This window comes from Caretta caretta, chromosome 2, assembly GCF_965140235.1.
Source record: "Caretta caretta isolate rCarCar2 chromosome 2, rCarCar1.hap1, whole genome shotgun sequence".
Classification (NCBI taxonomy): Eukaryota; Metazoa; Chordata; order Testudines; family Cheloniidae; genus Caretta; species Caretta caretta.
In genome coordinates, this window is record NC_134207.1 from 95,710,656 (window position 1) to 95,723,499 (window position 12,844).

General features: G+C 42.8%; 1 protein-coding gene across 1 annotated transcript; it reads left to right on the forward strand.

The window, feature by feature from the left end:
- The first annotated feature begins 547 nt into the window (after positions 1-547).
- LOC142070791 (zinc finger and SCAN domain-containing protein 32-like) lies at positions 548-2,929 on the forward strand. Its single transcript, XM_075124764.1, has 2 exons — positions 548-1,367; positions 2,370-2,929. Exons 1-2 carry the CDS (start codon positions 839-841, stop codon positions 2,432-2,434), a joined length of 594 nt encoding a protein of 197 aa, XP_074980865.1. The 5' UTR covers positions 548-838; the 3' UTR covers positions 2,435-2,929.
- Positions 2,930-12,844: the final 9,915 nt, after the last annotated feature.

A 12,844-nucleotide genomic window follows, 5' to 3' on the forward strand; every position in this document is an offset into this window, starting at 1 on the left:
TTATAAAGCACTGAGCTATAAGAACAAAGATCAGGGCAAAAAAGAAATTGGGTAGCATCTGGGATTAAACTGTGAGTGTATGCTGTTGGCTTTTTCCTTTGTCATTCATTTCTCTTTTCCAGCTTGCTTAAGAAAATTAAGTAGATTTGTGAATCATCAAAAGAGAAAAATCTTCTCAGATTCAACATCAGTGAGCCCAAATCGATATTTATGTACTGGCATTTTTATCAGATTCAGAGTTGTAGTATTTTTTTTCAGCTAGTGCAAAGCATATTACTCTGTCCCTTTCTACACATGGATGCTGCTGCTTCTCCTCAAGTCTTTCCACCACAATCATAGGTATTCCCAGTGTTTGGTACATGATATGGCCTCGCTCGTAGCCCTGGTGAGCTCTTCCCTGGTGCATAGTTCCTCCAGGAGCTGGCAGACCAACTGATGTTCCATGATTTGTATTTCATGACAGTCACATGTGTCTGAGCCCGGTCTACACTACGAGTTTAGGTCAAATTTAGCAGCGTGAGGTTGATTTAACTGTGCAACTGTCCACATGACCAAGCCTGTTTTGTCAACTTAAAGGGTTCTTAAAATCAATTTCTGTACTCCTCCCCGGCGAGGGGAGTAGCATTAAAATAGACCTCGCTGGGTCGAATTTGGGGTAGTGTGGATGCAATTCGACGGTGTTGGCCTCCGGGAGCTATCCCAGAGTGCTCCATTGTGACCGCTCTGGACAGCACTCTCAACTCAGATGCACTGGCCAGGTAGACAGGAAAAGCCCCGGGAACTTTTGAATTTCATTTCCTGTTTGGCCAGTGTGGCGAGCTGATCATCACAGGTGACCATGGAGTCCCAGAATTGCAAAAGAGCTCCAGCATGGACTGAACGGGAGACACTGGATCTGATCGCTGTATGGGGAGAAGAATCTGTGCAGGCAGAACTCTGTTCCAAAAGACGAAATGCCGATATAGTTGCCAAAATCTCCAAAGGCATGATGGACAAAGGCTACAACAGGGACACACAGCAGTGCCGCATGAAAGTTAAGGAGCTGAGGCAAGCCTACCAAAAAACAAAGGATGCAAATGGTGGCTCTGCGCCAGAGCCCCATACATGTCGCTTCTATGATGAGCTGCATGCAATTCTAAGGAGCACCCCTACTACTACCCCACTGTTAGTGGACACCTGCAAAGGGGGAGTCTCACTCAACAGGGATGAGGATTTTGTGAATGATGAGGAGGAGGAGGTTGAGGATAGCACACAGCAGGCAAGTGGAGAATCCCTTCTCCCCTGCAGCCAGAAACGGTTCAGCACCCTGGAGCCAATACCCTCCCAGGGCGGGCTCCCAGACCATGAAGCCGGAGAAGGCACCTCTGGTGAGTGTACCTTTGTAAATATAATACAGGGTTTAAAAGCGAGCGTGTTTAATGATTAATTTGCCCTGAAGACTTGGGATGCATTCGCGGCCAGAAAAGCTACTAGAAAAGTCTGTTAATGTGTCTGGGGATGGAGCTGGAATCCTCCAGTGACATCTCCAAGAAGCTCTCCTGAGGTACTCTAAAAGCCTTTGCAGAAGGTTTCTGGGGAGGTCAGCCTTATTCCGTCCTCCGTGGTAGGAGGACACTTTTACCACGCCAAGCCAGTAGCAATTAGTCTGGAATCATTGCAGAACAAAGCATTGCAGTGAATTGGTCCAGGCTTTGGTGGCATTCAGGAAACATTCATTCTCTCTCTCTTTGTGTTAGCATCAGGAGAGTGATATCATTCATGGTCACCTGGTTCAAATATGGGAGATTTGTTTAAGGGGACATTCAGAGGTGCCCGTTCCTGCTGGGCTGTTTGCCTTTGGCTGAAAAGAAATCATCCCCGCTGTTAGCCACGCAGTAGGGGGAGGCCTGTTCACGCTGAGCCGTTTGCGTTTGGCTGACAAGGATCTTCCCTGATACTAGCCATCCGGGGGTGGGGGGGAGGGTGAAGCGATCATCCCAGAGAATGGGGGGTTTGGGTTGTGGTGCACACTCACCCTAAAACCGCAGCCCCTCCTTTTAAATGGCCAACCCAATGGGCTTTGCTTGGTATGGGAAAGGAGGGTGCTGCTGTTTGAAACTGTTCCCACATGTTATGAAGGTTGAAGAAGCCAAAACCCTTTGCCTTACCATGGCTGCCTGCAAGCCAAATTCTGTTGCCCAGCCGAGCATGTGTGATGTCTCACACCAAACCGGCAGGCACTCAGTGTAATAGAGGCAAAATGCGACCTTGTACCAAAAGCACATGTGCTATGTAATGTGAATCGCTTGATTCACTGTGAAATAGTCTTCCCCTTTGTTCTCTAAAATGTATCTTTTTAAATACTACTCTCCCTTATTTTCCTCCCGCAGTTGCAAATGTTTCTACGCTTTTCTTATCATCTCCGTCCCAGAGGCTAGCGCAGATTAGAAGGTGAAAAAAAAAACACACTTGTGATGAAATGTTCTCAGAGCTCATGCAGTCCTCCCACACTAAAAGAGCTCAGCAGAATGCGTGGAGGCAAACAATGGCAGAGACTAGGAAAGCATTAAATGAACGTGATGAGGAGGAAGGGATGCAATGAGAGGAGGGAGGAGTGCGATGAAAAGAGGCAGGATGCAATGCAGAGTCTAATGGAGGAGCAAACTGACATGCTCAGGCGTCTGGTGGAGCTGCAGGAAAAGCAGCAGGAGCACAGACCATCACTGCAGCCCCTGTATAACCTCCTGCCCTCCTCCCCAAGTTCCATATCATCCTCAACCAGATGCCCAAGAACACGGGAGGGAGGCTATGGGCACCCAGCCACTCCACCTCAGAGGATTGCCCAAGCAACAGAAGACTGACATTCATTAAGTTTTGAACTGTCGTGTGGCCTTGTCCTTCCCTCCTCCCCTCATCCACCACCCCACCTGGTGCTTCCCTCCTCACCTACCCCTCCTGGGCTACCTTACAAGTTTTTCCCCTATTTGTCTGATGAATTAATAAATAATGCATGATTTTGAAACAATAATGACTTTATTGCCTCTGAAAGTGGTGATCAAAGCGGGGAGGTCGTTTGGTTTACAGGGAAGTAGAGTCAACCAAGGGGGTGGGTTTTCACCAAGGAGAAATGAACAGAACTGTCATACCGTAGCCTGGCCAGTCATGAAACTGGTTTTCAAAGCTTCCCAGCTGTGCTCTTCTAAATCACCTTGGTGTCCGGCTGCATGTGATTACAGACAATTTGCCTCAACCTCCCACTCCGCCATAAACATCTCTTCCTTACTCTCACAGATATTGTGGAGCACACAGCAAGCAGCAATAACAAGGGAATATTGGCTTTTCTGAGGTCTAACCTAGTCAGTAAACTGCACCAGCGAGCTTTTAAATGTCCAAATGCACATTCTACCACCATTCTGCACTTGCTCAGCCTATAGTTGAATTGCTCCTTACTACCAGGGTACTTGTGTATGGCTTCATGAGCCATGGCATTAAGGGGTAGGCTGCGTCCCCAAGGGTAACTATAGGCATTTCAACATCCCCAATGGTAATTTTCTGATCTGGGAAGCATGTTCCTTCCTGCAGCTGTTCAAACAAACCAGAGTTCCTGAAGATGCGAGCGTCATGAGCCTTTCCTGGCCATCCCACATTGATGTCGGTGAAACATCCCTTGTGATCCACCAGTGCTTGCAGCACCATTGAAAAGTACCCCTTGTGGTTTATGTACTGGCTGCCAAGGTGGTTCGGTCCCAAGATAGGGATATGGGTTCCATCTATCTCCCCACCACAGTTAGGGAATCCCATTGCAGCAAAGCCATCCACTATGACCTGCCCATTTTCCAGAGTCAATACCCTTGATAGCAGCAGCTCAGTGATTGTGTTGGCTACTTGGATCACAGCAGCCCCCACAGTAAATTTACCCACTCCAAATTGTTTCCCGACTGACCGGTAGCTGTCTGGCACTGCAAGCTTCCACAGGGCTATCACCACTCGCTTCTCAACTATGAGGGCTGTTCTCATCTTGGTATTCTTGTGCTTCAGGGCAGGGGAAAGCAAGTCACAAAGTTCCATGAAAGTGCCCTTACGCATGCGAAAGTTTTGCAACCACTGGGAATCATCCTAGACCTGCAATACTATGCAGTCCCACCAGTCTGTGCTTGTTTCCTGGGCCCCAGAATCGGCGTTCCATGGCATGAACCTTCCCCATTATCACCATGATGTCCAAATTGCCAAGGACCGTGCTTTGAGAGAAGTTTGTGTCCATGTCCTCATCACTATCGTGATCATGCTGTTGTCGCCTCCTCGCCTGCTTTTGCAGGTTCTGCACATACTGCAGGATAATGTGTGAGGTGTTTGCAATGCTCACAACAGCAGCAGTGAGCTGAGCGGGCTCCATGCTTGTCATAGTATAGTATCTGCAGGAGAGCAGAGTTGCAGCAGAAGCAGTGGAGGACGATGGTTAGCACCGCACACATTTCCCGAGGAAGAACACATGTACCCGGGAGCACATGACAGACAACATGGAGAAATTTGCTATTGAAACAAGAGCAGCAGAGCAGAGTTGCAGTGGATTACAATGACGGTTAGCAGTCCTACTGCACCGTCTGCTGCCAGCAGTATGGCATCTGCATGGAAAAAGGCGCAAAACGATTATCTGCTGTTGCTTTCACGGAGGGAGGGGCGACTGATGACATGTACCCAAAACCACCCGCGACAATGTTTTTGCCCCATCAGGCACTGGGCGCTCTACCCAGATTTCCAATGGGCAGCAGAGACTGTGAGAACTGTGGGATATCTACACACAGTGCAATGCTCCAAAAGTCGATGCTAGCCACGGTACTGTGGACGCACTCCGCCAACTTAATGCACTTAGTGTGGACATACACAAATCGACTGTATAAAATCGATTTCTAAAAATCGACTTCTATAAGATCAACCTAATTTTGTAGTGTAGACATACCCTGAGTCATTGGAATAAGCTGACTTCTGCATATTGACTTTTGACCTGCCAGCTCTTGTTTGGAGGCTATTTAAACATCTCCAGGTTGACCAATCTGCTCCGGATGAACAAGAAGGCATTTGGCAATATCGATGTGCATTTTTATGTCCTCACTGAGTATTCTGAGCTACATGCTTTTTTGTTGCAAGATAGCGACCTTCATGTCTGTGATTGCGTGACCAGAGAGATTGAAGTATTCTCCGACTGGTTTATGAATGTTATAATTCTTGACATCTGATTTGTGTCCATTTATTCTTTTACGTAGAGACTGTCCAGTTTGACCAATGTAAATGGCAGAGGGGCATTGCTGGCACATGATGGCATATATCACATTGGTGGATGTGCAGGTGAACGAGCCTCTGATAGTGTGGCTGATGTTATTAGGCCCTGTGATGGTGTCCCCTGAATAGATAACAGATACGCCACTAGCCGTCACCTTCAGCCCCCAACTAAAACCCCTCCAACGCATTATTAAGGATCTACAACCTATCCTGAAGGATGACCCAACACTCTCACAAATCTTGGGAGACAGACCAGTCCTTGCCTACAGACAGCCCCCCAATCTGAAGCAAATACTCACCAACAACAACATACCACACAACAGAACCACTAACCCAGGAACCTATCCTTGCAACAAAGCCCGTTGCCAACTGTGCTCACATATCTATTCAGGGGACACCATCACAGGGCCTCATAACATCAGCCACACTATCAGAGGCTCGTTCACCTGCACATCCACCAATGTGATATATGCCATCATGTGCCAGCAATGCCCCTCTGCCATTTACATTGGTCAAACTGGACAGTCTCTACGTAAAAGAATAAATGGACACAAATCAGATGTCAAGAATTATAACATTCATAAACCAGTCGGAGAACACTTCAATCTCTCTGGTCACGCAATCACAGACACGAAGGTCGCTATCTTACAACAAAAAAACTTCAAATCCAGACTCCAGCAAGAAACTGCTGAATTGGAATTCATTTGCAAATTGGATACTATTAATTTAGGCTTAAATAGAGACTGGGAATGGCTAAGTCATTATGCAAGGTAGCCTATTTCCCCTTGTTTTTTTCCTACCCCCCCCCCGAACGTTCTGGTTAAACTTGGATTTAAACTTGGAGAGTGGTCAGTTTGGATGAGCTATTGCCAGCAGGAGAGTGAGTTTGTGTGTGGGGGGGTGAGGGGTGAGAAAACCTGGATTTGTGCTGGAAATGGCCCACCTTGATTATCATGCACATTGTAAGGAGAGTGGTCACTTTGGATAAGCTATTACCAGCAGGAGAGTGAGTTTGTGTGTGTGGTTTTTGGAGGGGGGTGAGAGGGTGAGAGAAACTGGATTTGTGCAGGAAATGGCCCACCTTGGTTATCATACACATTGTGAAGAGAGTGGTCACTTTGGATGGGCTATTACCAGCAGGAGAGTGAGTTTGTTTGTGGGGGGACGGAGGGTGAAAAAACCTGGATTTGTGCTGGAAATGGCCCAACTTGATGATCACTTTAGATAAGCTATTACCAGCAGGAGAGTGAGATTGTGTGTGTATGGGGGTGGGGGGGGGGGTGAGAAAACCTGGATTTGTGCTGGAAATGGCCCACCTTGATTATCTTGCACATTGTAGGGAGAGTGGTCACTTTGGATAAGCTATTACCAGCAGGAGAGTGAGTTTGTGTGTGTGGTTTTTGGAGGGGGGTGAGGGAGTGAGAGAACCTGGATTTATGCAGGAAATGGCCCACCTTGATTATCATACACATTGTGAAGAGAGTGGTCACTTTGGATGGGCTATTACCAGCAGGAGAGTGAGTTTGGGTGGGGGGGGGGGAGGGTGAGAAAACCTGGATTTGTGCTGGAAGTGGCCCAACTTGATGATCACTTTAGATAACCTATTACCAGCAGGACAGTGGGGTGGGAGGAGGTATTGTTTCATGGTCTCTGTGTGTATATAATGTCTTCTGCAGTTTCCACGGTATGCATCTGATGAAGTGTTTTATATTGTATTTCACATGCGGTAAACTGAGGCACAGAGTACATTACTTTCCCAAATCAGCAATCCGTGGCAGAGTCAGAGATGGAATAGAGGAGACTAGACCCCAGTATCCCGCTTTTACTATGTGTAGTTGTGTACAAAACTTCTGTAAATAAGTGGTTTCAGCTTATTATAAAACAGATGTCTAAAGATTCACAACATTAACAGGTAGTTGACCAAAGACATTTTTCTCCCTCTCTCCTTGGCTGAGTCATAAAGCTACCTCCTAAAAGTATCCACGCATATTGAAGAATGTTTTTCTCTCTCTGTCATGTGTTTTCACCCAAGTAGAGGCACAATTAAATCCCTATTTTCCATGTACCTCTGCCTTTGTTCATAGAACTCAGTCTTTTATAATGAACTGATCTGCATGTTTTACAGACTTCTGAAATACTACATGCAAAGATCAATGAAAATGCCAAGGCTAGTAGCTGGATTCTGGTAGGTTATCATCATGGGCCTAAGAAGATGGCTTATATCATGAGTGACAGAGTCAGTTATTTTTATCATTGGCCTGCAGATGTAGCCTTCATTAAAAGGGAGCACTATTTAATTGATCCATTTGCTCCCAGCAACCTTATTTCTCCCTGCTCTGTGACTAAAAGGCCAAATCAGAGCTCAGCTTCAAATCAAGTAAACCTGTAATACTGCAGTCAGAATAAGAAAGGTTTCAGAGGAACAGCCGTGTTAGTCTGTATTCGCAAAAAGAAAAGGAGTACTTGTGGCACCTTAGAGACTAACCAATTTATTTGAGCATGAGCTTTCGTGAGCTACAGCTCACTCCATCAGATGTATACCGTGGAAACTGCAGCAGACTTTATATACACACAGAGAATATGAAACAATACCTCCTCCCACCCAACTGTCCTGCTGGTAATAGCTTATCTAAAGTGATCAACAGGTGGGCCATTTCCAGCACAAATCCAGGTTTTCTCACCCTCCACCCCCCCACACAAATTCACTCTCCTGCTGGTGCTAGCCCATCCAAAGTGACAACTCTTTACATAATCAAGTCCGGCTATTTCCTGCATAGATCCAGGTTTTCTCACATCCCCCCCACCCCCATACACACACAAACTCACTCTCCTGCTGGTAATAGCTCATCTAAACTGACCACTCTCCAAGTTTAAATCCAAGTTAAACCAGAACATCTGGGGGGGGGGGGGTGTAGGAAAAAAACAAGAGGAAACAGGCTGTTTGCATATGAGAAAATCATGATATAATTAAAGTTATTGATAACCCTTTTTTGGCAATTAGCCAAAATTCAGGGTCTAGCCAATGGCATGTAAAGCATTCTGGGTCAGGAAGCCCCTGACTAGTATAGGAGGTATAAAGATGGCAGCCATGTGAGCATTGCAGAGACTGCAAACTACAGCTAGAGAATCTATTATGGGACTAGGAAAGAGAGATAAGTAGAGAATGAAGACTCAGAAATTCTGTGAAAGACTCAAAATATCAAGGGTTTCCTTACATAGACCTTAAAGTATGGGTTCAGCTCAAATGTTCACCTTCTTTTATCTCTAAATACTATACTCCTTGGTGAATGGGGAAAAAAGTCTATGTTTAAGAAGTGGATCCAAAACAGGAATGGAAACAGTATTTCTTTTACCTGCACCATTTTCATGGCTTCAGAAAACTTTTTTTTTCCTTTTAAAGGGAGTTTATAGCTTCACAATAGAAATTCACTTTACAGTGAGAGCTGTTATACCCAGCCTCCAGTTTACAGAGAGATGTTGTTTAAAAACATTCAACAAAAATGTGTGCAACTGCTTTGAAATCATTAGTGTGCAAAATCACCCTGGCCAATGGTGCTTTAAAGTTCTCTGTGTGTGTGGCTAGTTGGTTTCTGTGTCTCGCCCTACTCCCCAACCCCATTACCAATTTAATTTGTTCTTAAATACATTTTAACCTTGGAAGATGGTTTCCAATATTATACAGTCAATTATCTCATGTGGAATTCCCCTGGGTATTATGAAAAAAGTTAATTCATACTGATTCAGTATATTAGTTTATATCATGCCTGTGACGATATTAGCGAGGCACTGATTCATAAAGACAAAAACACAAACCAAATTTGCCATTTTTCAAGGTAAAAGCTAATAACTAAAATAATCAAACACTGAACAAAGTAAATGCAGCTATGTACTCTGCCAAGTACTTGTGACCTGACCTTTGGTGAGGGAGTGTCAAGCTTAGAGAGCCTAACAAGTCCCCTAGCTGATCATACTTATCTGACAGGGTGTTTGGTGGGGGGCAGTTAATCAGAAAAATAGTTACTGCTAAATTTTCTTTAAAAAACATTTTCTTAATGTGTTTGCAATACAGCAGCACTTTCTTTGACTCAGTAGGTCTTAAAAGGTCTTTTGGAGCTATTGTAACCTAATGTTTCAGTGATTTGAAAACTCCAGGACTCTAAGAAGGCCCTGACTCAACAGGATAAATGGATGAGAGTATTTATACAATCCAAACCATGAATTGGTGCCCCCAAGTGACCCTTGAGTACAGTAGTGGCTGCTTTGGAGCCATTGTGGCCATCCAAAATAATCTATGTCCATATATACTAAGGAGTCTCTAAGTAGGCATTAATTCATTTTAACACATGGTCTAAGGCCTTCATTTGAGTATGGGGAGGTTAATTGACTTTCATTTACCATTGGTGTAACTCCACAAGGGGAAGCAATGGTGGAAGTGGTAATGTAGACAGAACACAGACAGGTATTTTTCTCACAGTCTCATCCATTCCCACTTTGACTCAGCACCCTATCTATATTACAGCTTCCACCAGTGAAGAATTATGGTCCCAATATTGACACTAAGAACACTAGACAGGATTAATATTGTATTGTTTTTTCTTCTTCTTTTTAATTGTGTGTTTCAAGGGAATTATTATAACTGGGCAAAAAAACAGGATAACTTTTCAGTATGCAAATGCTAATCCTTTTTCCAATCAAAAATTTCAGAATTTGAAGGTTTTTGACCAATAGAAATTTATATACAGACACACACAAAGAAGAAAGATGAAAGGTTGAATTTCCGATAGACTATTTTATCCTATACAAAGCCAAGGAAATCTATATTAAAATATTCTGAGGCCCTGATCCAGCAGAGTACACGAACAGTGCTTAACTTTAAGCATGCAAACACTCACACAGGGACTTAAAGTTAAGCTCCTCTTTAACTGATGCATTGGGGCCTGAAACACTTGCTGGAAAACAGTGTTTTCCTAGATGTCCCTAGGTACAACAACTGAACCCAACAACTTGAATACCAGAGGTAAGGCTTACCATCTTCATTTCTTTTCTATTTTTGGCTGAAGAGATATCTGCATCATCAATGTAATAGATTTTTTCTGTGTGAATGGACATATTGTATTACTGTAGAACACTGTAAAGATTCATGGTTAAAAGCATAATAATCTTTTCTTGGTAATCTACTAAAGTCAAGATATAAAAGTACAGAATTATGACTGACCAAGTGTGGTATTGAATAGCACTAGCTGCAAGTTACTAGGATGACATTTTTCTGTTTCAGCAACCTGCCAAGCACATTTCCTCATGCGGAGGCTTTAGAAGTGCATCCTGTTCTTAAGTATTCAATGATGACATTATTAGCTACCTGCCTCTGCAAATCCTTTGCAGAACTAACAGTCAGAAATGTGTCAGAAGAGGGTGGCTATACTTTCTTGCCTAAAAAAATTAATGTGGTTGAAATGAAATCTTCATACACTGATGTTTGTGTATCCAAAGTAAGATGAAGTCAAAATAAAAAAGAAAGGCTAAATGCTGAGCATCAGACACCATAGGATTTAAAAAGTAATCCTTATATTTTGGCACACATGTAGACATATTCTATGGTATTATAATTGTTGCATCATTTTATTTGTTTAGTACATTTATATAGCACCTATTAAAAAAGTACCTGAAAACTTGACTATGAAAGTCAGTAAAATACATTAAAATAAAAACCAACAGCTCAAAAACAAGGGATCAGACACATGAAAGACTCAAAAGCCATGTAGTAACCCACCACCCAGGAAAAAATCAATTTGGCATCCATTCCCAGATTATGTAAGGCATAGGCAAGAAAATGGCAGAATAAATATAATTTTGGCTTTGATCCTGCAGTCAGTTGCATCTGATTGTATCCTGTACCCAGACACAGTCTCAGTGACTGTCAACTGCAGGATCAGGACCTACAAATAAATAAGCAAACAAGCCTTTCAATGGGAGTTGGATCAGGTCCCAAGAGTAGATCCACCCTGACTGCTGAGTGCTAATTGCTGGAAGCTGACAAAAGGAAAGATATGATCAACCTGGCCTTTGGGACTTAATTTCTGACATAACAATGTGATCAGTTTCTGCTGTTGGCACATCAGCTTTGTTCTGAGTGTGTGCGTGTGCATTTCCAAAGGCCAATGTGAATAAGATTTCTTTTAAAAAATCATTACTTTGTAAATTATGGGGGAAAAAAATCTGGTTTCACTGAATATAAACCTTCACATCTACCCTCATTTTATGGTATGGGGCAGAAAGTTCACAGTAAGCTCTGCTCTCAGGCACACAGGAGATGTAAATCCTCTTAATAGAATTCTTGTTTCCTGATCATACCCTTCACAGCAAAACTATAGAGGTTGCACTTTATTTAGGGTTTCGAGGCCCTTTGTGGGCTTGATTTGGCCTTATATAAGCCAGTCAATAATGTTTTATAATCAGTACTTAGAGAAATCAGTGTCAAATAAGGCAAGTATAAAAAAATACTTGAGACATACATCTGATTTCAGCTGTACAGGTGCAATTGTCATTTAAAATCAGTAAATTTTTGCTTGAGTACAGACTTCAACATTGGCTCAGTTGTGTTTGGGAGATCTTAATATATTTGTAATTATGTTTGAAATTATAAAACATTAGTTATATAATCATAATCTTTGTAGCTGTCATTTTTAGTTTATTAACCATAAAAAGCTTCTAGTGAATCAATATAAAAGTCACAGCTGACTTATCTTGCCAATTGTAAGCAACTAATTTCCATATGCTGTTTTTTACTTTGTATATTGGCAATGTGTATTCAAGTGATTGCAAATAGTCATTTTCACACCGAAGGCAATTACTAGCTGTGATGAAATAGTGTGTTAGTTACTTGCTGGAGCCTTGTCATCTAGTGTCAAAACTCTCCCTCTGCAAGAACATGATTAGCTCTTTGGTTAATGTCAATGTTTAAGGAAGTTATAAGACCAGATCAAATTCAGCCCTGGAATAACTCCATTGATTTCAGAAGCCCTATACTAAGTACCTGTTTGGTTTTGTGAATGACATCTGAATCGTCTAGCTCCTCCCACAACACCATTCCCAAAAACAATCAATATATTTTGTTTTCATACTATGTAAGCTAACCACTTCACCATTTCTGAAGGTTTTTTTGCTAGTTTCAAAGTAACAATTCACAGATATCAACACAAATTCACTATGTTTCAGTCAACCTGAATCTGCATTTTCAGGAAAATATTTGAGACAAAGTATTTCACCCACCTCTAATGATGATACAGTTTTCAATCTAAGGATCAATTTATGTACAAAGATAGATATTTGAAAATGGCAGCTTCCAGCATGTTAGCTCATCTCTAGCAACACAGGCACCAAAGAACTGAGAGAAAAGAGTGCTTTGGATCTGACAGCTTCATTACAGTATCCCAAAAGATATCCTGCCTACCTCAAATCCTTACGAAAATTTTACTGAAGAATGGCTGGGGTTGTAAACAGTTTGCAGGGATTTTCTTGATTTTTAATATGCTCTAAGCAGCTAGTTCAATTTATGGAAAGTCAGATGCATAATATTTACAGTAGAAAC